Consider the following 27,252-nt stretch of genomic DNA (forward strand, 5'->3'; position numbering starts at 1 on the left):
AAGCAGGGAGAGCCATGTCAGCTCTGCTACATCGCTCTGTACAGAGCGAGAAGCAGGTTGATAGTGAGGGTATGATTGCACTTGCATCTCACATTGCCCCACCCCGCACGGACTGACACTCTCCGGACAGGAGCGCCTCAGCTGCATGGAAATACATGCAGCTGACCCGCTGCTGTCGGGAGTGTGTGCGCCGTGATGTGATGCGACACTTGCACAGTGACAATCAAAGTTCAGTTAACAGGACCTTCGATGACGTCAGTCATGTGACCAGTCTGTAAGTCAATGTCTGTACAACATTCACACCAGACTGGTCACATGGCTATGACGTCATTGAAGGTCCTGTAAGTCAGTGCTGCGTACCGAGCGGCACAGCAATGATCGGACGCGGAAGTAGAAGCAGACGGGAGACAGAGTCTGCAGGAAGCATTGCGGGACCTGTAAGTATGATCATAATGTTTTTTAATAATGTGCTTTTTTTGTTTTACAGCCCCTGGACCCGAACTGGACCCGATCAGTAACACGAGCTTCCCAGGAAAGCTTGTGATCGGGCTCGTGTACACAATCACTGTGATCGGTACGATCCCTGAACTTTACATTACTACTTAAGATTTAATGACTCAGTACCTGCTTACAGCATTTCCAAACACAGTCCTGATATTGTCAATTGTTGTGGCATTTGATAATGTTCTCACATCAGCCATGGTCTCACCTTGCTAAATGGAAAAAAATAAGTTTTCAAAAATGTTCAGCTATGTTTTTTTTTAATAACAAATATTGAATCCTGTAACAATTATATATAGACATGGCCAACAGTATTGGCACCCTGAGAATTAAGTACGGAAAATATCTTTTGAAAAAGGTATCTTATCTACATAATGGTTCCCTATGTTCTAAGAAAAATTATGCTACTTTCTTACATTATATAAATAAAAATTATTACAATTATTCACACACTTTACGGTTTGATATTATTAAGTGTAAATATTCATTTTTGATAGTTTTCACAGAATATTCTCTAGTTTGTGATAATGTAAGATAAACAGAGCTTGAAAACCTTATTAGTTTTGAAGTCTGGTAGCATTAATAGGACAAATAAAAACTTTTGACATGCTTAGGCAGGAATTTCACCCACCATATAGTAGGTTTATCACTATCTGTAGTGGCAGCAGGCATGCACAACACACGTGAAATTGGTTCCACTGACTCTGACGACTGCCTGACCAGAAGCAGTATCATTGGGGTTATATTAAAGGGAACCTGTCAGCAGAAATTTCGCCCAAAACCTAAAAGATTCCCCCTCTGCAGCTCCTGGGCTGCATTCTAGAAAGGTCCCTGTTATTATTGTGCCCCATGTGAGGCCAAAATAAAGGCTTTATAAAGTGGTACCTTTTTGTATTCAGATACTGTAAATGTGACACGGGGGCGGACTCTCTGCCGTCCGTTATTCTGCCTCCTGGTCCTGTATGCCATCCCCGCGCATGCCCAGTGCCAGTCTCACGGGACTGAGCAGTGTGACCGCTGGTGACGTGTGCGCAGGCAAGTGATTATGGGCGGGGCTGTGATTGTTATCAGCAAGTACCCGCCCATAATCTCGTGAGCGCGCAAACCTCCCCAGCGGTCACACTGTGCTCAGGGTAGTGCTAGACTGTATGGGCTGCTTCCAGGGATGACGTCCCTTTTGTCACGTGATAGCGGCGTGTTCAAAATACTATCACGTGACAAAAGGGACGGCATACAGGACCAGGAGGCACAATAACGGACGGCAGAGAGCCCGCCCCCGTGTCACATTTACAGTATCTGAATACAAAAAGGTACCACTTTATAAAGCCTTTATTTTGGTCTCACATGGGACACAATAATAACAGGGACCTTTCTAGAATGCAGCCCAGGAGCTGCAGAGGGGGAATCTTTTAGGTTTTGGGCGAAATTTCTGCTGACAGGTTCCCTTTAATGCAGTATAGAGATCTTCTTGAGGCTAGTTTAGCTTAGAAAAAAGACGTCTCAGAGGAGATCTCATTTATATGTATAAATACATGCGTGGTCAATATAAAGGACTGGCACATGACTTATATCTTTCAAAGACAATACTAAGGACCAGGGGGCACTCACTGCGAGTGGAAGAAAAGCGATTCCAACAGCTAAATAGGAAAGGGTTCTTTACAGTTAGAGCAGTCAGACTGTGGAATGGCCTACTACAAGAGGTAGTAATGGCAGATAATACAACAGCTTATAAAAAAGGGCTGGATGATTTCCTCAGTACACAAAACATCTATATATAATTGCCTTATTCTGTCTGTGTCTGTGTGTCTGTCTTGCTCCAAAATGGTGTCCTTACGGTGACAAACAGCGGATTGGCCGCTGGGCTCGCCATGGCCCCGCCCCCCCGCACGGATTCGCCGCTCGCCTCCTCCCCCCGCACGGATTGGCCGCTCGCCTCGGCTCCGCCCCCCTCACACGGATTGGCCATGTCCTTACGGTGACAAACAGCGGATTGGCCGCTGGGCTCGCCATGGCCCCCCCCCCGCACGGATTGGCCGCTCGGCCTCACGGATTGGCCGCTCGCCTCCTCCCCCCGCACGGATTGGCCACTCGCCTCCGCCCCCCACACGGATTGGCCGCTCGCCCAGGCTCCGCCCCCCACACGGAATGGCCTCTCGCCCCGAGGTGAGCGCATCAAGGTCCTGCAGCGGCGGAACACACACATACACGCACACACATAAGAACAGACACACACACACACACACACATCAGATCATACTCACTCTCACACACACCTCACACACATCAGATCGCATCCACACACTCACAACATCTCGTGATATCGCTTGCTTCTCAGCGGCGATCCTGTGCGTGCAGTGACCTTCCAGGACCTGCCGGAGGATCACATGGCCGGAAGCATGTGGTATCTCCGGATGTTGTGATTGTGTGAGCGCGTATGTGCGATATCGTCAGTGTGTGTGTGAGTGTATGCGATCCGATGTGTGTGAGTGTGTTCTGATGTGTGAGTGTGTGTGTGTGTGAGTGTATGCGATCGGATCTGTGAGTCTCGGCAGAGGAGCACGGCGTGCAGCACAGCTGCTGGGACCGCCCACCGGTGGGCACAGGGAGAAGTGGGGTGTGTGTGTGAGTGTATGCGATCAGATGTGTGCGTGTATACTGTCTGATGTGTGACTGTGGAGCACGATGGGGGGTGCGCAGCATGGGGGATGGAGCACGATGGGGAGTGCGCAGCATGGGGGATGGAGCACGATGGGGGGTACGCAGCATGGAGGATGGCGCACGATGGGGAGTGTGCAGCATGCGGGATGGAGCACGATGGGGGATGCGCAGCATGGGTGATGAAGCACGTTTGGGAGTGCGCAGCATGTGGGATAGAGCACGATGGGGAGTGCGCAGCATGGGGGATGGAGCACGTTTGGGAGTGCGCAGCATGGGGGATGGAGCACGTTTGGGAATGCGCAGCATGGGGGATGGAGCACAATGGGGAGTGCGCAGCATGGGGGATGGAGCACGATGGGGGGTGCGCAGCATGGGGGATGGAGCACGATGGGGGGTGCGCAGCATGGGGGATGGAGCACGATGGGGATTGCGCAGCATGGGGGATGGAGCACGATGGGGGGTGCGCAGCATGGGGGATGGAGCAAGATGGGGGGTGCGCAGCATGGGGGGATGGAGCACGATGGGGGGGGTGCGCAGCAAGGGGGATGGAGCACGATGGGGGGTGCGCAGCATGGGGGATGGAGCACGATGGGGGGTGCACACCTCCCCCCAAAGCACACACACACACACCCACACACGCACTGCACAACACACCACACACACACTGGGAACCACAAACACCGCCCTACACAGACACTCACACACACAGACAACGCCGCACACACACAACACCCAACACACAAACAGCGCGGCACACACAAATATACGCACATACCGCACAACACACATTGCACAAAACATACCTCCCACCAAAACACACACACACACCCCACACCCACACAAACCGCGCAACACACACACACAGCGCTCCACAAACAACGCAACACACACAACGCAACACACAAACAACACTGCTCTCACCCCCCGCCACACCCAGACAACACCCAGAACATGTACAGCGCCCTACACAAACACTTGGTAACTACACACAACAACATCTATATATATATAACAAAAATCATACATTAACTACACAATACGTAAATTCTAGAATACCCGATGCGTAGAATCGGGCCACCTTCTAGTTGTTGGTTATAAATGACAGTGACGAAATGTAGAACTGGTGGAGGAAGGTTGAACTAGATGGACCTAGGTCTTTTTTCAACCTAAGTAACTATGTAGTTTGAGGAGAAGAATATGATTCTCGAGAGATAAATGGCCGAGATACACGATAAGAGGTAGGGCTAGATATGCCAAAAGGCCCGCTTAATGAAACACATAGGCTTTCAATACTTATATTTAATACATAGAAGTAAAGGGATTTTATATACTCTAATTAAAAATCGGACAAAAAACCCAAGACTCCAAGCACTGGAAACGTGGCAAGCTTAGGCTGCTTTCACATTAGCGTTTTTTTGACGGATGTCAAAAAAACGGCAAACGCATGTGACTGGATCCTTGAGAAATGCGCTATCATTGTACTGTATATTCTCTCTCTCTTCCAGGCTGTCATGTCGAGTTCCACTGACTCCGGATCAAATGATGACTCCAATGCCCGCCCATAAACTGCAAGTGAAAGGATCCTGTAATTTAACACTTGCGGTTGCATGCGTTCAACAATAAATCAACAGGATCCAGTCATCCGTGCTTTGAGTTTTTTTTGACGTTTGTCAAAAAAATGCTGATGTAAAAGTAGCCTTAATGTAGATTTAGCACATTTCCCTTGTCTTCATATATACTAGAGAGAAATGGGAAGTTTAATAAATACTGTACAAGACTGAGATTTCATTGGAGCTTATCTGTATTCTGGGCCATACAGCTAAAATTCCTGTAAGGGAGGGTCACTGGATAACTCTCCCATATATTGCATCAAGCTTAGAAAATTATAGTCTCATATTGGAAGAAACCTGATTCCTGAGATGTATGTACATAAAAAAATAGGTGTTTCTCAAAAATTGGAGAACATTTGAGCTCCCTGTTTAGATACACCAAATTCTGCTCCCCTGAAATAGACATGGCCCAGGTTATTTTCTACGTAAACTATATAGCTCCAGCCCATGCATGTCTGTGCCTGGTGACTCACTTTTACTTTCAAGGGGTATCACCATCTCCAAGATCCTATCCCAATATGTAGTAAGTATAATATTAATAAATACCTCCAATTAGAAATGGAGTATAGTTCTACTATAACCATGATATAACCCTCATGTGCAGGACATTTCAGCTTAGGTATCCATGATTACGACCATAAACAACTGTTACTGTATGATTGGACATAACCATGGATACCAAAAGCTGCAATGCCCTGCACATGAGGTAAGAGACATGGCTATATCAGGTAAAGTACCCTACATTTCTAATTGGAGGTATTTGCTAATATTATTGTTACGATTACCCCTACTACATACTGGGATAGGTTCCTGGATATGGGAACAACCCTTTAAGCTCTGTATGATGATGGTATATTCCTGAGTGGCAGCTCACAAGTTGTTGAGATATTTGGAATTGTTTTCCAAAGATGCCACTTCTTTATGGGGATGACATTTTCCTTGCTTCTGAATTGACATGTATCACCAGGATTGTCTTATGCCACTTATATGTATACTTACTGGAAGCAGCATTTGGACTAGAAGAAGAGGGGTGATATTGGTCATTGTTTATTCTGCATATTTTGTTTCTTTTTGTTAACAAAAATGTATTGGATACAAAAAAAAAAAAAAAAGACTGAGAAGGATCGTAAACTAGGAGAGATTTGTTTGGCCAAGCAACACAAAGTGAACAATCACCATGTCTTTTTGAGAAGCAAAAAAAGGTATTGATGTATATAGCACAAGCGATCAAACAATAGCATGTTATAGTCTGTTAATAAGACTATTAAAAACAGTGAAAAATGAAAAATAAAAAAAAAAATAAAAAAAATTAAAAAGTTTAACTCTTTCCCCCATTAAATATAAAAAAATACAAAATTAAAAAAATACACATACCGTGGGTAATGAAAGTATTCAGACCCCTTTAAATTTTTCACTTTGTTTCATTGCAGCCATTTGAAAAATTCAAAAAAGTTCTTTTTTTCTCATTAATGTACACTCTGCACCTCATCGTCACAGAAAAAAAACAAAAATGTAGAAGTTTTTTGCAAATTTATTAAACAAGAAAAACTGAAATATCACATAGTCATAAGTATTCAGACCCTTTGCTCAGACACTCATATTTAAGTCACATGCTGTCCATTTCCCTATGATCCTCCTTAAGATGGTTCTACTCCTTCATTGGAGTCCAGCTGTGTTTAGTTAAACTGATAGGACTTGATTTGGAAAGGCAAACACCTGTCTATATAAGACCTTACAGCTCATAGTGCATGTCACACCATATGAGAATCATGAGGTCAAAAGGAACTGTCCAAGGAGCTCAGAGACAAAGAGAATTTTGTTACTTACCGTAAATTCTTTTTCTTATAGTTCCGTATTGGGAGACCCAGACCATGGGTGTTTAGCTTCTGCCTCCGGAGGACACACAAAGTACTACACTTAAAAGTGTAGCTCCTCCCTCTGAGCTTATACACCCCCTGGTAGCCAGTCCTAGCCAGTTTAGTGCAAAAGCTGAAGGAGAATAGCCACCCACAAGTAGAACAGAGTAAGAACCGGAACAACCGGAGACTCTGTCCACGACAACATCCGGTGATAACACACGGAACAAGAAAATTGCCAACAGGCAACAGGGAGGGAGCTGGGTCTCCCAATACGGAACTATAAGAAAAAGAATTTACGGTAAGTAACAAAATTCTCTTTTTCTTTATCGTTCCTTTGGGAGACCCAGACCATGGGACGTTCCAAAGCTGTCCCTGGGTGGGAATAAACAGAAAACACAAAGAAGTAGGCGGAGCCTAACTTCACAAGTGGGCGACAGCCGCCTGAAGGATGCGTCTGCCCAAGCTCGCATCTGCCGAAGCATGAGCATGCACTTGGTAGTGCTTCGAAAAGGTATGCAGGCTAGTCCAAGTGGTAGCCTGACAGACTTGTTGAGCCGTAGCCTGGTGCCTAAAAGCCCAAGAGGCACCGACAGCTCTGGTCGAGTGTGCTTTGATCCCCGGCGGGGGAGACACCTGAGTACTCTGGTAGGCGTCCGAAATGGTCGATCTAATCCAACGGGCCAAGGTCGGCTTAGAAGCAGAGAGACCCTTGCGCCGCCCTGTGGTTAGCACAAAAAGAGAGGTGCACCGCCTAAGCGCAGCGGTGCGAGACACATAGATTCGGAGAGCACGCACCAGATCTAGAGTATGCAGCGCTTTCTCAAAGCGATGAACAGGGGCCGGACAGAAGGAAGGCAAGGAAATATCCTGGTTAAGGTGGAAGGGAGAGACCACCTTAGGAAGAAAGTCCGGGGTCGGACGGAGAACTACCTTGTCTTGGTGAAAAACCAAAAAAGGTGACTCCGAGGAGAGCGCAGCCAAATCAGAGACTCTCCTGAGAGAAGTTATGGCAACTAGAAAGGCCAACTTTTGAGAAAGACTATACAAAGAAACCTCCCTAAGGGGCTCGAAAGGGGGTTTCTGCAATACCGTGAGGACCAAGTTAAGGTCCCAGGGATCCAAGGGCCGCCGATAAGGCGGAATGATGTGAGACGCACCTTGCATGAAGGTGCGGACCTGAGCCAGCCGAGCGAGACGCCGCTGGAACAGCACTGATAGAGCTGAGACTTGTCCCTTGAGAGAGTTGAGGGACAGTCCTAGCTGCAGACCGGACTGTAAAAAAGACAGAAGGGTCGGCAACGAGAATGGCCAAGGAGAATGGCCGGAAGAGCGACACCAGGACAGGAAAATTTTCCAAGTCCTGTGATAGATCTTTGCGGAGAAAGACTTACGGGCCCGAGTCATAGTGGAGATGACTTCAGGAGGAATACCAGAAGCCGTCAAAATCCAGGACTCAAGAGCCACGCCGTCAATTTGAGTGCCGCAGAATTCGGGCGGAAAAACGGACCTTGCGAGAGCAGGTCTGGACGGTCCGGAAGATGCCACGGCATCTCCACGGACAGTTGGAGCAGGTCCGGATACCAAGCTCGCCTGGGCCAGTCCGGTGCAATGAGGTTGACTCGACGGCCCTCCATTCTGATCTTGCGCAAGACTCTGGACAAGAGAGCTAGAGGGGGAAACACGTAGGACAGACGAAACTGGGACCAGTCTTGAACCAGAGCGTCCGCGGCGAAGGCCTGAGGATCGTGGGAGCGAGCCACGTAAACCGGAACCTTTTTATTGTGACGGGATGCCATTAGGTCCACTTCCAGAGTGCCTCACTTGCGGCAGATTGACTGAAACACTACCGGGTGCAGGGACCACTCGCCACCGTCCACGGATTGACCGCTGAGATAATCTGCCTCCCAGTTTTCTACGCCAGGGATGTGGACTGCGGATATGGTGGACTTGGAGTCCTCCGCCCATTGAAGAATGCGTTGGACCTCCAACATTGCAAGGCGGCTGCGTGTCCCGCCTTGGTGATTGATGTAGGCAACCGCTGTCGCGTTGTCTGACTGGACTCGAATGTGCCTGCCCGCCAACAGGTGGTGAAAGGCTAGGAGAGCTAGAAGCACAGCTCTGGTTTCCAGCACATTGATTGAAAGGGCTGACTCGGACGGAGTCCAAGTGCCCTGTGCTCTGTGGTGGAGATGTACCGCTCCCCAGCCGGATAGGCTGGCATCCGTGGTGAGAATCACCCAGGACGGAGTCAGGAAGGAGCGCCCTTGGGACAGGGAGAGGGGTGGAAGCCACCACTGAAGAGAGCTCCTGGTCCATGGCGACAGAGCCACTAACCTCTGTAAGGAGGAAGACCGCTTGTCCCAACAGCGGAGAATGTCCAGCTGCAGAGGACGCAGATGGAACTGGGCAAAGGGAACCGCCTCCATGGAGGCCACCATTTGACCCAGCACCTGCATCAGACGCCTGAGGGTATAACGGCGGGGCCTCAGGAGAGAGCGCACCGCCAACCGGAGTGACAGCTGTTTGTCTAAGGGCAACTTCACAAGTGCCGGCAAAGTCTCGAACTGCATCCCTAGGTACGTGAGACTCTGGGTCGGAGTCAGAGTGGATTTGGGAAGATTGACAATCCACCCGAATTGGGCTAGGGTGGCGAGAGTGAGCGAAACACTCCGCTGACAGTCTGCGCTGGATGTACCCTTGACCAGAAGGTCGTCCAGATAAGGAAGCACTGCTAACCCCTGGAGGTGAAGGACCGCAATCACTGCCGCCATGACCTTGGTGAATACCCGAGGGGCCGTGGCTAACCCGAAGGGGAGAGCCACGAATTGGAAATGATCCTCTCCTATCGCAAAACGTAACCAACGCTGATGTGACACTGCGATTGGCACATGTAGATAGGCATCTCTGATGTCGATGGACGCCAGGAACTCCCCTTGGGTCATAGAGGCAATGACTGATCGCAGAGACTCCATGCGAAAATGCCGCACCCGGACATGCTTGTTGAGAAGCTTGAGATCCAGGATGGGCCGGAAGGTACCGTCCTTTTTTGGAACTAGGAAGAGATTTGAGTAAAAACCTCTGAACCGTTCCTGAGCGGGAACTGGGACAATCACTCCGTTTGCCTGCAAGGACGCCACGGCCTGCGAGAAGGCGGCGGCCTTGGAGCAGGGGGGAGTTGAGAGAAAAAATCTGTTTGGAGGGCTGGAAGAGAATTCTATCCTGTAGCCGTGAGATATGATGTCTCTCACCCACTGATCGGAGACTTGCTTCAACCAAGCGTCGCCAAAGTGGGAGAGCCTGCCACCGACTAAGGACGTGGCTGGAGCGGGCCGAGAGTCATGAGGAAGCTGCCTTAGTGGCAGAACCTCCTGCGGTCTTCTGCGGACGCGCTTTTGGGCGCCAGTTGGATTTCTGATCCTTGGCTGAGTTAGCGGACGAGGCGGAAGGCTTAGAGGATGACCAGTTGGAGGAACGAAAGGAACGAAACCTCGATTGATTCCTACCCTGGGCGGGTTTCCTGGTCTAGGTTTGTGGCATGGAAGTACTCTTCCCGCCAGTAGCTTCTTTAATGATTTCATCCAGCTGTTCACCAAACAGCCGTGAACCAGCAAAAGGGAGCTCAGCAAGAAACTTCTTGGAAGAAGCATCTGCCTTCCACTCTCGAAGCCACAAAATCCTGCGGATAACAAGAGAATTAGCTGAAGCCACCGCAGTGCGGTGAGCAGCCTCTAGCATGGCAGACATGGCATAGGACGAAAAAGCTGAAGCCTGAGCAGTTAAGGTAACCATCTCAGGCATAGATTTCCTTGGTGAGGAAATGCATCTCCTCTAGAGAAGCAGAGATGGCTTTGAGAGCCCACACTGCTGCAAAAGTCGGGGAAAACGCGGCCCCCGCAGCTTCATACACAGATTTGGCCAGAAGGTCAATCTGATGGTCAGTGGAATCCTTAAGTGAGGTGCCGTCAGCCACCGACACAACGGTCCGGGCTGAGAGCCTAGACACCGGAGGGTCTACCTTTGGGGAGTGAGACCACTCCTTGACCACCTCAGGTGGAAATGGAAACCGGTCATCAGAACCACGCTTTGGAAAGCGTTTGTCAGGGCAGGCCCTGGGTTTGGTCACAGCGGTCTGAAAACTGGAGTGGTTAAAGAACACACTCTTCACTCTCTTAGGCGAGGTAAACTGATGTTTTTCTACCAAAGAGAGTTGCTCCACTGACACTGGCGGATTGAGATCCAGCACAGAATTAATAGAAGCAATCAAATCACTAAGATCTGAGTCACCCTCAGAGAAATCGATGGGATACATAGCCTCCGAGCCCCCAGTGAGGGCATCCTCCTCATCTTGAGAGTCAGCTCTTGAGACAGGGCCGTGGGATGGGGAGGGGGAGGAAACCCTGCGCCTTCTCTTAGAAGGACGGGGTCTGGGATCAGATGATGAATCCTCCGTGAGCTCCGATGGACGGAGGTCAGAGGATAGGAGTCCTCTGTCAAGAGTATTAGAGGCACCCTGTGAGGGGGGCTGATGCATATTCATCAAAGTCCTGGACTAAAGCCCCATGGACTCAGCAAATGACTGGGATATGGACCTAGAAAAGGACTCTACCCAGGCCGGGGGTTCAATCACAGGTGCAGCAGCAGCCTGAGAGACCACTGGGGGTGAGACTCCAGGCTGTGGCACCGCCAAGTTAGAGCAGACATCACAATGTGGATAGGTGCTCGGCTCAGGCAGCAGGAGCTTACATGCAGTGCATGCAGAATAAAGCTTTGGAGCCTTGCTCCTTGTGTGAGACATGCTGCTGGAGTGGGGGCTTTGCAGAGAATGAACCCCAGGGAGAATATACAGAGGTCCACAACCGGAGACCGGCTGTGGCTTACCAGACCGCTGAGCGCGGAGTTGTGTGCCCTCCAGATCGCGAAGCCCGGTCCCCCAGTCGCAGCACCTCAGCAGAGATGCAGAATGCAGGATGTCCCAGAGCAGAGTGAACTCTGCCTGAGAAGAGGGCGTTTCTATAAAAGAGCGGGAACTGGAGAGCTATAGAGACCTGCAGGGAAGGAGGGACGCCCCAGCAGTGGGGAGTGTCCCTCCCCTGTGTAGAACGGCCGCCGGGAGGAGCCGAACCTGTCCCTCTGCATGAGTGACATGCGAGGGCAGGAAAATGAAACTAGGCCTCCGGCGAAGCCGGGGCCTAAATTTAAGCGGCGAGGCCGACAAGCAGGCACCATCGGCGCGGTTCTCAGGCAAAAGCTAGAGAACCCGCCGGAAAAGTTAAAACAATCACATACAGCATACTCTCCCCTTACAATAAAGAACCGGGACCCCCAACATAAACGTCTCAGGTACTTAGCTGCTGAGACGCAGGGCCATGTCCCTGGGGATGAGTGCTCCGGTCCAACAGAATCCTCAAGGGGCTGTGGATGGAGACCGGACTCCTGCCAGGCATGGAGACCGTGCTGGCTCCCACTTCAAGCCAGAGCCCAGAAGGGATAGTGAAGGAGCGCGGCATGTAAGGCTGCAGCCTTGTAAATCAACCTTAACAGCACCGCCGACACAGTGGGGTGAGAAGGGACATGCCGGTAGTCCAGACATGGACCCGCTTTTCTTCAAACTCTTCCAAAAGTCAAACAAATCAGATGAGAATGCATGTGTGGATGTATGCCTCCTGACACAAAGCAATAAACTGGCTAGGACTGGCTACCAGGGGGTGTATAAGCTCAGAGGGAGGAGATACACTTTTAAGTGTAGTACTTTGTGTGTCCTCCGGAGGCAGAAGCTAAACACCCATGGTCTGGGTCTCCCAAAGGAACGATAAAGAAAGAATTGTGGCAAGGCTCGGATCCGGCCAAGGTTAGGAAATAATTTCTGCAGTACTCAAGGTTCCTAAGAACACAGTGGCCTCCACAATCCTTAATGGAAGAAGTTTGGGATCACCAGAACTCTTCTCCTAAACCTGGCCGTCCAGCTAAATTGAGCAATTGTGTGAGAAGAGCCTTGGTGAGAGAGGTAAAGAAGAACCCCAAGATCACTGTGGCTGAGATCCAGAGATGCAGTAGGGAGATGGGAGAAAGTTCCACAAAGTCAACTATCACTGCAGCCCTCCACCAGTCAGTCCTTTATGGCAGAGTGGCCCGACAGAAGCCTCTCCTCAGCGCAAGACATATAAAAGCCCGCATAAAGTTTGCAAAAATAAAAACACACATGAAGGACCCCCAGACTATGAGAAATAAGATTCTCTGGTCTGATGAGACGAAGATAGAACTTTTTGGTGATAATTCTAAGCGGTATGTGTGGCGAAAACCAGGCACTGCTCATCACCTGCCCCACACAATCCTAACAGTGAAACATGGTGGTGGCAGCATCATACTATGGGGGCGTTTTTCAGATGCAGGGACAAAATGAAGGGTTGCAATTCAAGGAAAGATGAATGCGGCCAAGTACAGAGATATCTTTGAAGAAAACCTCTTCCAGAGTGTTCTGGACATCAGACTTGGCCGAAGATTCACCTTCCAACAAGACAATGACCCTAAGCACACAGCTAAAATAACAAAGGAGTGGCTTCAGAACAACTCTGTGACCATTCTTGACTGGCCCAGCCAAAGCCCTGACCTAAACCCAATTGAGCAACTCTAGAGAGACCTGAGAATGGCTGTGCACCAACGTTCACCATCCAACCTGATGGAACTGGAGAGCATCTGCAAGGAAGAATGGCAGAGGATCCCCAAATCCAGGTGTGAAAAACTTGTTGCGTCATCCCCAAGAAGACTCATGGCTGTACTAGGTCAAAAGGGAGGGTGCTTCTACTCAATACTACGGTAAGCAAAGGGTCTGAATACTTATGACTATGTGATATTTCAATTTTTCTTGTTTAATAAATTTGCTAAAATGTCTACATTTCTGTTTTTTTCTGTCATGATGGGGTGCAGAGTGTACATTAATGAGAAAAAAATAAACTTTTTTGAATTTACCAAATGTCTGCAATGAAACAGAGTGAAAAATTAAAGGGGTACCCACTGTATGTGGCATGATGGCGTTCAGAAAAGTCTGATCTATCAAAATCTAAGTAAGACGATCGGTAAACACTAAAAATACAAGAACGACAAAATTACATATTTTTGGTTGATGCAATACCAGAAGAAAATGTGTAGCAAGTGATCAAAATGTGATATCTATTCCAAAATGTTATCAATAAAAACACTGTCTCACCCCGGAAAAAATTAGCTATCACACGGCTCCATCGACCGAAAAGAAGGGAATTTTGTTTACTTACCGTAAATTCCTTTTCTTCTAGCTCCTATTGGGAGACCCAGACAATTGGGTGTATAGCTTCTGCCTCCGGAGGCCACACAAAGTATTACACTTTAAAAAGTGTAACCCCTCCCCTCTGCCTATACACCCTCCCGTGCATCACGGGCTCCTCAGTTTTGGTGCAAAAGCAGGAAGGAGGAAACTTATAAATTGGTCTAAGGTAAATTCAATCCGAAGGATGTTCGGAGAACTGAAAACCATGAACCAAAAGAACAATTCAACATGAACATGTGTACACAAAAGAACAAACAGCCCGAAGGGAACAGGGGCGGGTGCTGGGTCTCCCAATAGGAGCTAGAAGAAAAGGAATTTACGGTAAGTAAACAAAATTCCCTTCTTCTTTGTCGCTCCATTGGGAGACCCAGACAATTGGGACGTCCAAAAGCAGTCCCTGGGTGGGTAAAAGAATACCTCGATAAAAAGAGCCGAAAACGACCCCCTCTTACAGGTGGGCAACCGCCGCCTGAAGGACTTGCCTACATAGACTGGCGTCTGCCGAAGCATAGGTATGCACCTGATAGTGTTTCGTGAAAGTGTGCAGACTAGACCAGGTAGCTGCCTGACACACCTGCTGAGCCGTAGCCCGGTGCCGCAATGCCCAGGACGCACCCACGGCTCTGGTAGAATGGGCTTTCACCCCAAAGGAAGCGGAAGCCCAGAAGAACGGTAGGCTTCAAGAATCGGTTCCTTGATCCACCGAGCCAAGGTTGACTTGGAAGCCTGCGAACCCTTACGCTGGCCAGCGACAAGGACAAAGAGCGCATCTGAACGGCGCAGGGACGCCGTGCGAGACACGTAGAGCCGGAGTGCTCTCACCAGATCTAATGAGTGCAAATCCTTTTCACATTGGTGAATTGGATTAGGGCAAAATGAAGGTAAGGAGATATCCTGATTTGAGATGAAAAGGAGATACCACCTTAGGGAGAAATTCCGGAACAGGACGCAGAACCACCTTATCCTGGTGAAAAACCAGGAAGGGGGCTTTGCATGACAGCGCTGCCAGCTCCGACACTCTACGGAGCGATGTAACTGCCACTAGAAAGGCCACCTTCTGCGAAAGACGTGATAAAGAGACATCCCGCAGCGGCTCGAAAGGTGGTTTCTGAAGAGCCGTTAGCACCCTGTTAAGGTCCCAGGGTTCCAGCGGACGCTTGTAAGGTGGGACTATGTGGCAAACTCCCTTCAGGAACGTGCGGACCTGCGGAAGCCTGGCTAGACGCTTTTGAAAAAATACGGATAGCGCCGATACTTGTCCCTTGAGAGAGCCGAGAGACAAACCCTTGTCCATTCCGGATTGAAGGAATGAAAGAAAAGTGGGTAAGGCAAAGGGCCAGGGAGTAAAACCATTATCAGAGCACCAGGATAAGAAGATCCTCCAAGACCTGTAATAAGATCTTGGCGGACGTAGGCTTCCTGGCCTGTCTCATAGTGGCAATGACATCTTGAGATAACCCTGAGGACGCTAGGAGCCAGGACTCAATGGCCACACAGTCAGGTTGAGGGCCGCAGAATTCAGATGGAAAAACGGCCCTTGTGACTGCAAGTCTGGGCGGTCTGGGAGCGCCCACGGTTGACCCACCGTGAGATGCCACAGATCCGGGTACCACGACCGCCGCGGCCAATCTGGGGCGACGAGAATGGCGCGACGACAGTCGGACCTGATTTTGCGCAGCACTCTGGGCAGCATCGCCAGAGGAGGAAATACATAGGGCAGTCGAAACTGCGACCAATCCTGAACTAATGCGTCCGCCGCCAGAGCTCTGTGATCTTGAGACCGGGCCATGAATGCCGGGACTTTGTTGTTGTGCCGTAACGCCATGAGATCGACGTCCGGCGTTCCCCAGCGGCGACAGATCTCTCGAAACACGTCTGGGTGAAGAGACCATTCCCCCGCGTCCATGCCCTGTCGACTGAGAAAATCTGCTTCCCAGTTTTCTACACCCGGGATGTGAACCGCGGAGATGGTGGAAGCTATGGCTTCCACCCACTGCAGAATCCGTCGGACTTCCTGGAAGGCTTGACGACTGCGAGTGCCGCCTTGGTGGTTGATATATGCGACGGCAGTGGCGTTGTCCGACTGGATCCGGATCTGCCTGCCCTCCAGCCACCGATGAAAGGACAATAGGGCTAGATACACTGCCCTTATCTCCAGAATATTGATCTGAAGGGATGACTCCATCGGAGTCCAGGTTCCCTGAGCCCTGTGGTGGAGAAAAACTGCCCCCCACCCTGACAGGCTCGCGTCCGTGGTGACCACATCCCAGGTGGGGGGTAGGAAGGATTTTCCCTGCGACAGAGAGTTGGGAAGGAGCCACCACTGAAGTGACGTCTTGGTTGCAAGGGAAAGAGAGACGTTCCTGTCGAGGGAAGTCGAACTCCTGTCCCATTTGCGAAGAATGTCCCACTGGAGTGGCCGCAGATGGAATTGCGCGAAGGGCACTGCCTCCATCGCTGCCACCATCTTCCCCAGGAAGTGCATGAGGCGCCTCAAGGGGTGTGACTGACCCCAAAGAAGAGATTGCACCCCTGCCTGCAGCGAAAGCTGTTTGTCCAGCGGTAGCATGACTACTGCTGACTGAGTATGAAACTCCATCCCAAGGTACGTCAGTGATTGGGTCGGTGTCAACTTGGATTTTGGGAAGTTGATGATCCACCCGAACTGCTGGAGAGTCGCCAGAGCGACGGAAAGGCTGTTTTGACACGCCATCTGAGAGGGTGCCCTGACCAGAAGATCGTCTAAGTAGGGAATCACCGAGTGGCCCTGAGAGTGCAGGACTGCCACAACAGATGCCATGACCTTGGTGAACACCCGTGGGGCTGCCGCCAGGCCGAAAGGCAATGCCACGAACTAAAGGTGTTCGTCCCCGATGGCGAAACGCAAAAAGCGTTGATGTTCGGGTGCGATCGGTACATGGAGATAAGCATCCTTGATGTCGATCGATGCTAGGAAGTCTCCTTGTGACATCGAAGCGATGACTGAGCGGAGAGATTCCATCCGAAACCGTCTGGTGCTCACATGTCTGTTGAGGAGTTTGAGGTCCAGAACGGGACGGAACGAGCCGTCCTTCTTTGGCACCACAAACAAGTTGGAGTAAAAGCCGCGACCATGTTCCTGGGGGGGAACAGGGATCACAACTCCTTCTGTCTTCAGAGCGTTCACCGCCTGAAGAAGTGCAGCGGCTCGCTCGGGGGGCGGAGAGGTTCTGAAGAAACGAGTCGGGGGACGAGAGCTGAACTCTATCCTGTAACCGTGAGACAGAATGTCTCTCACCCATCGGTCTTGAACATGTGGCCACCAGGCGTCGCAAAAGCGGGAGAGCCTGCCACCGACCGAGGATGCGGCTCGGGGATGCCGAGAGTCATGAGGAGGCCGCCTTGGAAGCAGTGCCTCCTGCGGCCTTTTGGGGGCGTGACTTGGACCGCCACGCATAGGAGTTCCTCTGGCCTTTCTCCGGCCTGCTGGACGAAGAGGATTGGGGCTTGGCGGAGGGACGAAAGGACCGAAACCTCGATTGTATTTTCCGTTGCTGAGGTCTCTTCGGTTTGGACTTAATAATCTCATCCAATCGTTCGCCAAACAAGCGGTCGCCAGAAAACGGCAAACCGGTTAAGAACCTCTTGGAAGCCGAGTCTGCCTTCCATTCGCGCAGCCACATGGCCCTGCGAACTGCCACAGAGTTAGCGGATGCCACCGCTGTACGGCTAGCAGAGTCTAGAACTGCGTTCATGGCGTAGGAAGAAAAAGCTGACGCCTGAGAAGTCAAAGACGCAACCTGCGGAGCAGAATTACGTGTGACCGCATTAATCTCAGCCAGACAAGCTGAGATAGCTTGGAGTGCCCACACGGCTGCAAAAGCCGGGGCAAAAGACGCGCCCGTGGCTTCATAGATGGATTTCACCAGGAGCTCTATCTGCCTGTCAGTGGCATCCTTTAGCGATGAGCCATCTGCAACCGATACCACAGATCTAGCCGCCAATCTAGAGACTGGGGGATCCACCTTGGGACATTGAGCCCAACCCTTAACAACGTCAGAGGGGAAGGGGTAACGTGTGTCAGTAAGGCGCTTAGTAAAGCGCTTGTCCGGAACCGCTCTGGGCTTCTGGACAGCATCTCTGAAGTTAGAGTGATCGAAAAACGCACTCCGTGTACGTTTAGGGAACCGAAACTGGTGTTTCTCCTGCTGAGAAGTCGACTCCTCTACAGGTGGCGGCGGGGGAGATATATCTAACACCTGGTTGATGGACGAGATAAGGTCATTTACTATGGCGTCCCCTTCAGGTGTATCAAGATTGAGAGCAACGTCAGGGTCAGAGCCCTGAGCTGCGACGTCCGCCTCGTCCTCCAGAGAGTCCTCAAGCTGGGAACCCGAGCAGCGTGAAGAAGTCGGGGAAGATTCCCAGCGGGCCCGCTTAGCCGGTCTGGGACTGTGGTCCGGGCAGGAGTCCTCCACGTGAGACCTAGGGACCCCCTGGGAACATGCTGCGGCGCGGACAGAGAGGGGCCTGGAGGTGAAGATCCAACAGGGCCCGGGGCCTGTGTAAGGACCGGTCTGGACTGCAAAGCTTCAAGCAGCTTGGCAGACCATTTGTCCATAGACTGAGCCATGGATTGTGAGAGTGACTCAGAGAGTTTTTCAGCAAAAACGGCAAACTCTGTCCCTGCCGCTTGGACAGTGGGAGCAGGGGGTTCTACCTGAGCCGAGGGGCCCACTAGTGACCGAGGCTCCGGCTGAGCAAGCAAAACAGGGGTTGAGCATTGCTCACAGTGAGGGTAGGTGGAACCCGCAGGTAACTTAGCCGCACAAGAGGTACAGGTCGCAAAATAACCCTGTGCCTTGGCACCCTTGCTCCTTGTGGACGACATGCTGTTGTCTCCTAGGAGAGTGATCACTGAGGGTATATGGGAAAGGGTATACAGCCCGACCGAACAGAAATATATAAATATATATAGTATCTATTCCGGCACCCTAAGGGGACCAGCACCGGGTGACCGGTGTGGCTTACCGACCGCTAAAAAGCGGAGCGTGTGTCCTCCAGATTCCCTGCCTTAGGTCTCCCAGCGTTGCAGAGCTCTTTCCTGGAAATCCTCCACAGGCAGAATGCCAAAAAAAATGGCTGCCGGAGCTCTCTGGGGAGGAGTGGGGCCGTGGGCGGCGCCAGAAAAGTGCGGGAATCTGGAGTCCCCACAGTGATCAGTGAGGGGGAGGAAACATACAGGATGCTCCGGCCCTCACATCCGACATCAGGTCGGCAGTCCCGCCCTTACCCCTGACAGACAGGCCCGGGGGCGGGAGTTTTGCTACTAGGCCGCAATTCAAGCCGGGGACTAAATTTAAGACCGCGGCCGACAAGCAGGCGCGGTCGGCGCGGAAGTCCGCCGGCCGTCACAAATAAGCAGCTGCTGCAGCGTCCGGGATGAAGGCGCTCCATGCACATCCCCCATGGGGATACAGAGTACCTTAGTGATGCAGGGCCCGGTCCCTGAGGATAAATAGACTCCTGTCCGACAGATTCCCACAGGGGCTGCGGAGGGAGCACGGTCCCAGTGAATGGATGACCGCTCAGGATCCCACTTCTCCCAGAGCCGCTAAGGGATGGTGAAGGAGACGGCATGAGGCTCCGGCCTTTGTACCCGCAATGGGTACCTCAACCTTAACAGCACCGCCGACTTAGTGGGGTGAGAAGGGAACATGCCGGGGGCCCCGTGGGGGCCCACTTTTCTTCCAACCGATATAACTAAAATGAGACTGCATGAGTGGATGTGTGCCTCCTTCCACACAAAGCATAAAACTGAGGAGCCCGTGATGCACGGGAGGGTGTATAGGCAGAGGGAAGGGGTTACACTTTTTAAAGTGTAATACTTTGTGCGGCCTCCGGAGGCAGAAGCTATACACCCAATTGTCTGGGTCTCCCAATGGAGCGACAAAGAAATGAAAACATTATGGGTCTTGGCAAATGGGAACACAACCACAAAAATGTTTTTTTTGCAAACTTATGATTTTTTTTCATCATTAAAATAATACGAATCTGGACATCTTTGGTATCCCTGTAATTGTACTGATGAGGAGAATCATACTGCGAGGTCATTTTTACCACAAAATGTACACGGAAAAACAAATACCCCAAAAAATGTCAGGATTGTGTTTTTTGTTACAATTTATCTACATTTGGAATTTTTCCCAGTTTTCCAGTACACTATGTGGCAAAATGAATGATGTCATTCAAAGTACAACTCGTCCTGCAAAAAACAAGCTCTCATATGTCTATGTGGACAGAAAAATAAAAAAGTTATGGCTCTGAGAAGAAGGGGAGGAAAAAAAACAAAAAAGCAAAAAGGTGAAACCATTTCAGAGATTTGAATAAAAAAATAAAACATTTGACATTTGCAACATGGTAATAGCAAATATGTTTATTTTTTATATAAAGGTAAGTGATTTGAATTAGGGTGGAGGGTGCAGCTGTGCTTCGAGAAAAATGGTCAGGCAGATGGAGGAGCTTTTAAACTAGGATCTGGGAGGGTAGTGGAGCAAATAAGGGCATAGATAGAGCAGATAGAGACAGTGAGATGGTAGAGGTCAATGAAGGATTGGGGGGGATGGGACATGCAAGGAAAGTAGGCAGGTTAGTAAGAATAAAAGTTCTATAGAAGTAAATATCAGCTGGCAAATGCAAGAAGTCTTGCAAACAAAATGATCGAGTTGGAGACTCTTATGTCAGCAAAGGATTACAAAGTGGTGGGCATTACGGAAACCTGGCTGGATGAGAAACATGACTGGGTGACAAACAGAGGGTTACACTAAATTCAAAAAGGACAGGAAAGACAAAAACGGTGGAGGGGTGTATATTTATGAAATCAAACTTAAGACAGAAATAGCATTTTTGGAGTATAAAGATCTCATTAGGAAATGTAAAAAAAGATATCAAGCTAACAAACTTAGTTACCAAAAAAAACCAAAACAAATCACCAGTGACATTAAAATAAATTCTAAAGTCCTTACTTAACAAGGAAAAACTCACCACACGCTTCTTTCTTACATGGTCTTAATTTATTAATTCCCAACCATTGTCCACACGCCAAGTGGTGAATGACTGTTTCCATTCACTGACTGGTACATGAGGGAGAAAATAGCTGGCAGAGTTCCTGTTAGGCTCGTGGAATATTTTGTCATAAGACTTTTCTATGCGTGCCCTAGGGAGGGGGGAGTTGGGTGGTGGAGGGGTTCTTGGAAGTTTCTCCCAATTTGTTGGTTTATGCTTAAAATATGCCGTCTAGTCTCCCTTTTTTTGTTGTACTACTGACAAACTGCATTTCCTTTTGTTTCCTTTTATTTTATGTTATGTTGGATATGTCTGTGTACCTTGGGTTTTTTCAATAAAGACAGTTTTTTTTATTTAAAAAAATAAATACATTTTAATTTTTTTTTATACATGCACCAATTCCCCACCCCCCAAAAAAAGAAATGGCTGGTATCAGCCCCTTAAAAAATAATAATATACTTATAGAGGATAAAGAAAAGTCTGTGATATTAAACAAGCACTTTTCATTCGTGTTCCCCAATGAATTGGCTGTTCTAGGGACCATTCAATAACGCAAAAATCAAAAGTTCACCACCTGATATAACTAATTTAACACAAGAATAAGTACGGCTGTATCTGAGCAAATTAAACATTGATAAATCCCCCGGCCATTTGGCATTCATCCACAGATATTGAGGGAATTGAGCTCACTAGTTTACAGACCGCTGTATCTCATCTTCTTAGACTCGCTTGTAATAGTGTTTGTGCCCTTGGATTGGGGGATGGCTGATGCGGTACCGATATTCAAGAAAGGTAATAAGGTGAATCCAAGAAACTACTGTCCGGTAAGTCTGACATCAGTGGTGTGCAAGGTTTTTAAGGGCATAATAAGAGTTGACATGCAAAAATGTATTGCAGAGAATAATATAATAACTGACAGCCAGTATGGACTTACGAAAAATAACCAACATGTTGGGGTTCTATGAGGAGGTAAGGGTAAATCTGGCTATTGGTCATGCAGCTGATTTATCTGGACTTTGCAAAGTCATTTGATACTGTACCACATAATAGCCTTTGGGGAAACGATATGCAGATAGGTAAGGAATTGGTAAATGACAAGAAACAAAGAGTAGTCATAAATGATACATTCTGTAAATGGGCTATAGTCAGCAGTGGGGTGCCGCTGGGATCTGTGCTAGCACCGATTCTTTTTAATATCTTTGAAAATGGCCTTGTGGATGGGATTGATAATAAAGTGTCAGTCTTTCCTGATGACACCAAGTTATGATGATTATTATTATTATTATGAGTTAGGAAAGGACAAACTAACCTTGATAGTACAATGTTACAAAACAATCTGGATAAGATGTCAGAATGGGCAGATACTTGGCAAATGAGATTTAATGTTGATAAATGTAAAGTAATGCACCTAGGACGGAGTAATCCTATAGCTGCGTATACATTAAATGGAAGTAAACTCGGGACTACAGAACAGGAGAAGGACTTGGGTATTCTCATTACAAATAAGCTGAGCAGCAGCACTCAATGTCAAGCAGCAGCTGCTAAAGCAAACAAGATTTTAGGGTGTATAAAAAGAGAGATTAGATCCCGTGATCCCAACGTATTATTACCCCTCTATAAACTACTTGTAAGGCCACATCTGAAATATGGGATCCAGTTTTTAAACAGGACATACAGAAGTTAGAATCAGTTCAAAGTCTGGCAACTAGACTACTACAAGGAATGGAAGGCCTCCCATATAATGAGAGGTGGAAAAGTTAGATATGTTTAGCTTAGAAAAAAACACATCTCAGAGGAGATCTCATTTATATGTATAAATACATGTGTGGTCAATATAAAATGGACTGGATCATGACTTAAGGCTGATTTACACGCTGCGATATCGTTACCGATATCACTAGCGTGCGTACCCGCCCCCATCGGTTGTGCGACACGGGCATAACGCTGTCCGTGGCGCACAACATCGCGCGGACCCGTCACACTACTTACCTGCATAGCAACGTCGCTGTGACCGGCGAACCGCCTCCTTTCTAAGGGGGTGGTTCGTTCGGTGTCACAGCGACGTCACTAAGCGGCTGCCCAATCAAAGCAGAGGGGCGGAGATGACCGGGACGAACATCCCGCCCACCTCCTTCCTTCCGCATTGCGGGCGGCCGCGGGTAAGGAGAGGTTCGTCGTTCCTGCGGTGTCACACGTAGCGATGTGTGCTGCCGCAGGAACGACAAACAACATCGTTACTGCAGCAGCAACGATAATTGGGAATAGGAGGGTATGTCACCGATTAGCGATTTTGAACGTTTTTGCAACGATTCAAAATTGCTAATAGGTGTCACACGCAACGACATCGCTAACGCGTCCGGATGTGCGTCACAAATTCGGTGACCCCAACGAGATCGCTTTAGCGATGTCGTAGCGTGTAAAGCGGCCTTTATGCCTTCCAAAGACAATGCTAAGGACCCGAGGGCATTCCCTGCGAGGGGAAGAAAAGCGATTTTGAAGATGTAATGGGCAGACACAATAACAGCTTTTAAAAAAGCGCTGTTTCTTCAGTACACAACATTGAGTGTCATAAATAAGTAAAGACCAAAAAATGTATAAATGGTGGCAAAAGGTTCAACTTGATATACTGTGGTCTTTTTTTCAATCTATGTAACTATGAATTTAAAGAAACATTTATTTTAAAACTTTTCTTTCAGTTCCCTTGGCGTAACTTGAACTGGCCTTCATATGATCGGTTGTTTCATGTACTGTAAAACTACAGTATGTAGCTAAAATTACGTGCTCTTTTGCAGCCCTGCCTGTGATTCACAGGAGTACCACATGACAGCTTTGACAGTCTGGAGCTACCGCAAGCAATGAGGAGCAGAGTGGTAGTTGGATGCATGAAGCACCATGTGGCTTAAATGCCTCTGTCAGAGATTGACAGCAGCATTTAAGTGAATAACATCAGCATTGTCTATTAAAATAATCTGACACACAGTTGATACATATAACCAAGGGTGACAATGATGTTAACGAAAAAGTTAGAGAACCTTTGGCACTGTCCCGTAACGAAGATTCTCTAACCTTTTGATATTCTACATGCCTTCTGAGCACCGAAATTTTATTCCCGAGCGCTAAACCAGGATAATTGAATGATGGAGACCAAATCATTAATATGAGTATGTATACTCCTCATCTTATGAAGATTATTTGGGTGACTAGGAAATAGGTAAATGTAACAGTGCATTGATTCCCACGAAGCAATCTAATAGTTCCAATTAACCTCTGTCACAAACCTATCTGCACAGGTGAAGAAGATCAGATCTATTTTGGTAGTGGGTACAGACTTTTTTGCCATCTCAGAGAGATAGATGTTACAACATATATAAACAATTATCTGCAAAAAAAACCAACAAAAACAACTAACCTTCTTAACAGAGAAGCTGATACCAGAATTATGGATGGCATACCTACAGAAAAAGAAAAAAAATAAAACATTTCCATTATTTACTATTTTGCAAGTCATTTAAACTATTCTTCAGCACTTTTTATGTAGTGGTACAGCAAAATATAACCTGCTGACTACTTCCACGATTCTTGCATATTCTTCACTTGCACTTTTGAGTGCTTTCCGCCTTGTAGATACATTATAAAATAGGTCTTCGACCTGAAAGACAAATTTAAGAGAATGAAAATGCATTATCTCAGTTTTAAGTTAAAGGGTTTGTAGCAAGTTTGAAAGTTACCCCCCATGTATAAGTTAGGGGATAACTTCCCAACCACTGGTGGTCCAACTGTTCAGATCTCCACCAACCTCGAAAGCGGGCTGTGAAGAAACCCGACTAAATAGAGTGGAGGTAAAGAATGTGCACCTCCGCTCCATTCATTCCATGGGAGTGCTGGGGAACAGCCGAGTGTAGCATTCATCTATTGCCATTGGTCCCTTTGAGAATAAATGGAGGTACACATGCTCAATGTCCACTTCATTCAGGCAGAGCTCCATTCTAGGGATCAGTGGGGGTCCCAGTGGTTAGCCTCCCAGCGACTGGGAAGTTAACCCTATAGTAGGGATACACTGCAGTTAGCCGTGGCCCCACCTAAACTAGACAGAAGCACAGCTGATCCTCTGGCCCTTGCGATCAGCTGTGCTTGAGTCTGTGTGTGAACAATGCTGAGGCCGGCCTCTGCAGTCCTCCAATATGTGCTCTCCTCTGCAATGAATAAAACACCGATTGGTTAATACAGATTCTTGACACATGTTATAAGAGTTTTTGCACAGGAGAACATCTTTAATGTGTTATCATGTCCAGAGCTGGTAACCACAGCGCAGGCAGTAACAATCACTCGCTTACTTGCTGCTGACCATGAAGCAGAAGCATCGGCCTGAAATCCACGGTCTCAGAGACCCCACAATGCTGCAGTCACTTAGAAAGAGAATCAGCTCCCTACCCATCTCCTCTCCTGTGATGATTGATTGTTCTCAGTGAGAAACAGAATTATGATTGCACACTTCTCCAAAAGCAGAAGCCTGTGATATTGCCCCGCATGGTCATTGTACCTACCCACAGCTTGCCACTCCTTGTTGGTTGATTCTTACCATGTGCAAAGGAGTCTTTCACTGCAAGACGCCCCCCTCTTCCCCAAGCAATACTCCCAGAAGTAAGAAACACAAAGTAAGACTGACCCTTAACAATGAATTGCCCATCTTCCCTGCCACAAATGGTAACCCAGTGCATTTACTGATAAAATGACTGACATACTGCAATTCCTGACTCTACCATTCTGCTTACAGACAACATAAAAAGGCATCCCCAGATCCCCAAACAAAATGGATTATGCAACTCCATGCATTCTAAACGTTAAATGAAAAATATACATTATGTTCCCATCAAATTGCTGTTAAAGATGCCCTCCCATGACCTTCCCCCCCTAAACCTCGTACCGAATGTACTGTCAGTGTACAGTTTTCTCCAGAATCAAGTGCTGTTTAGGTCATCTTCTGAGTTACGAGATGGCAATTTACACTCTTAGAATCACACTATTTTCTAGTCTCTTTTTCAGTTTAAATCTATGGAGCCTCGTTCTGAAGCTGCATAAATCTATATTGTAACAGCCACTTCCAAGAGAGTCTGAAAAGCGGTGGAATCACTCAGAAGAGGATAGAAGCAGGGTTGGATACTGGAGAAGGAGGCTGTAGGTGAGTATATTACACACACACACACACACACACACTACAGTACATACTCATATATATATAGATGTAGGAAAGAAATGTTCATGGAAGGCCTGTAAATATAACAAAAGTAATAAGTGCACCATTCACTGTCAAATAAACTACCACAGATATTGTATAGCAATCCATAATCGTCCAGCACACATTTGGACAATAAATTGAATAAGTGATAACACACCAAGTTACTCTTTAAGTAACTCAGCAATAGTGTGGCACACATAGACTGTAGAAGAGGAAATAACTTCCAAACTTGGTATAAACTATTTGAGGCAGCGGTGTGAAACTCATTTTTACCAAGGGCCACATCAGCATTATGGTTGCCTTCAAAGGGCCACTTGTAATTGGAAGGGCTCATACAGATCTCCATGCAACACGGTACAAGCATGGTCTGCAATGCACAAACTGGCCAGGGGCTATACAAAAGCTGTCCATTGCAAGTAGGGCCATGCGAGTTCCGTACCTGAGTAGAAGGGCTATACGACAGTTGTCCCTGGGTAGTAGGGCTAAAAGAGTGCTGTTCTTAGGTAGTAGGGGTAAGAGCGCTTTTCTTAAGCAATAGGACTAAGAGAGCTGTCCCTGGGTAGTAGCACTGAGTGCGCTGCCCCTGTTTAGTAGGACTAAGAGTGCTGTCCTTGCTTAGTAGGGCTAAGGGTGCTGTCCCTGCTTAGTAGGGCTAATGGCGCTGTTCCAGACATCAGGGTCCAAGATATACTGCCCCCTATGCAAAGTATTGGCTACATCTGCTCTAAATCAAAAATGGAACCTACTCCCTTTTGCCAGACCCTATGCTAAGTACTGGCTACTTCCATGCTGATGTAAAGGTTCAAAGATGTGTTGGCACTGCCCCCTCGAATAAGCACTAGCTGTATCCTCTCAGATTCAAAGATGGCCCACCTCCTATATTGATGTAAAATACAGCCAATACATAGTAGAAAGGTTGGCGCCAACACAGGGGGCGAGTACCATCTTGGATCTTGAGTTTCAGCGCATACCTCCACACTGCTTTTTAAACAGAACCTGTTAGCAGGATTTTACTAAATAAAAGTATAGACAGAGCCATATTGG

At 48.2% G+C, this 27,252-nt stretch overlaps 1 protein-coding gene across 3 annotated transcripts in view; it reads right to left on the reverse strand.

Moving 5' to 3' along the window:
• The window catches only part of MLH1 (mutL homolog 1), a 188,064-nt gene that overhangs the window by 107,864 nt on the left and 52,948 nt on the right, over nt 1-27,252 (reverse strand). For all 3 annotated transcript variants that reach the window (XM_075316574.1, XM_075316573.1, XM_075316575.1), the window contains 3 exons: nt 24,530-24,621; nt 24,382-24,424; nt 625-713 (listed from right to left, as the gene is read on the reverse strand). In XM_075316574.1, the coding sequence (XP_075172689.1) occupies nt 625-713; nt 24,382-24,424; nt 24,530-24,621 (224 nt within the window). The remainder of the gene's footprint in view (nt 1-624; nt 714-24,381; nt 24,425-24,529; nt 24,622-27,252) is intronic.

Source organism: Anomaloglossus baeobatrachus, chromosome 6, assembly GCF_048569485.1.
Source record: "Anomaloglossus baeobatrachus isolate aAnoBae1 chromosome 6, aAnoBae1.hap1, whole genome shotgun sequence".
NCBI lineage: Eukaryota > Metazoa > Chordata > Amphibia > Anura > Aromobatidae > Anomaloglossus > Anomaloglossus baeobatrachus.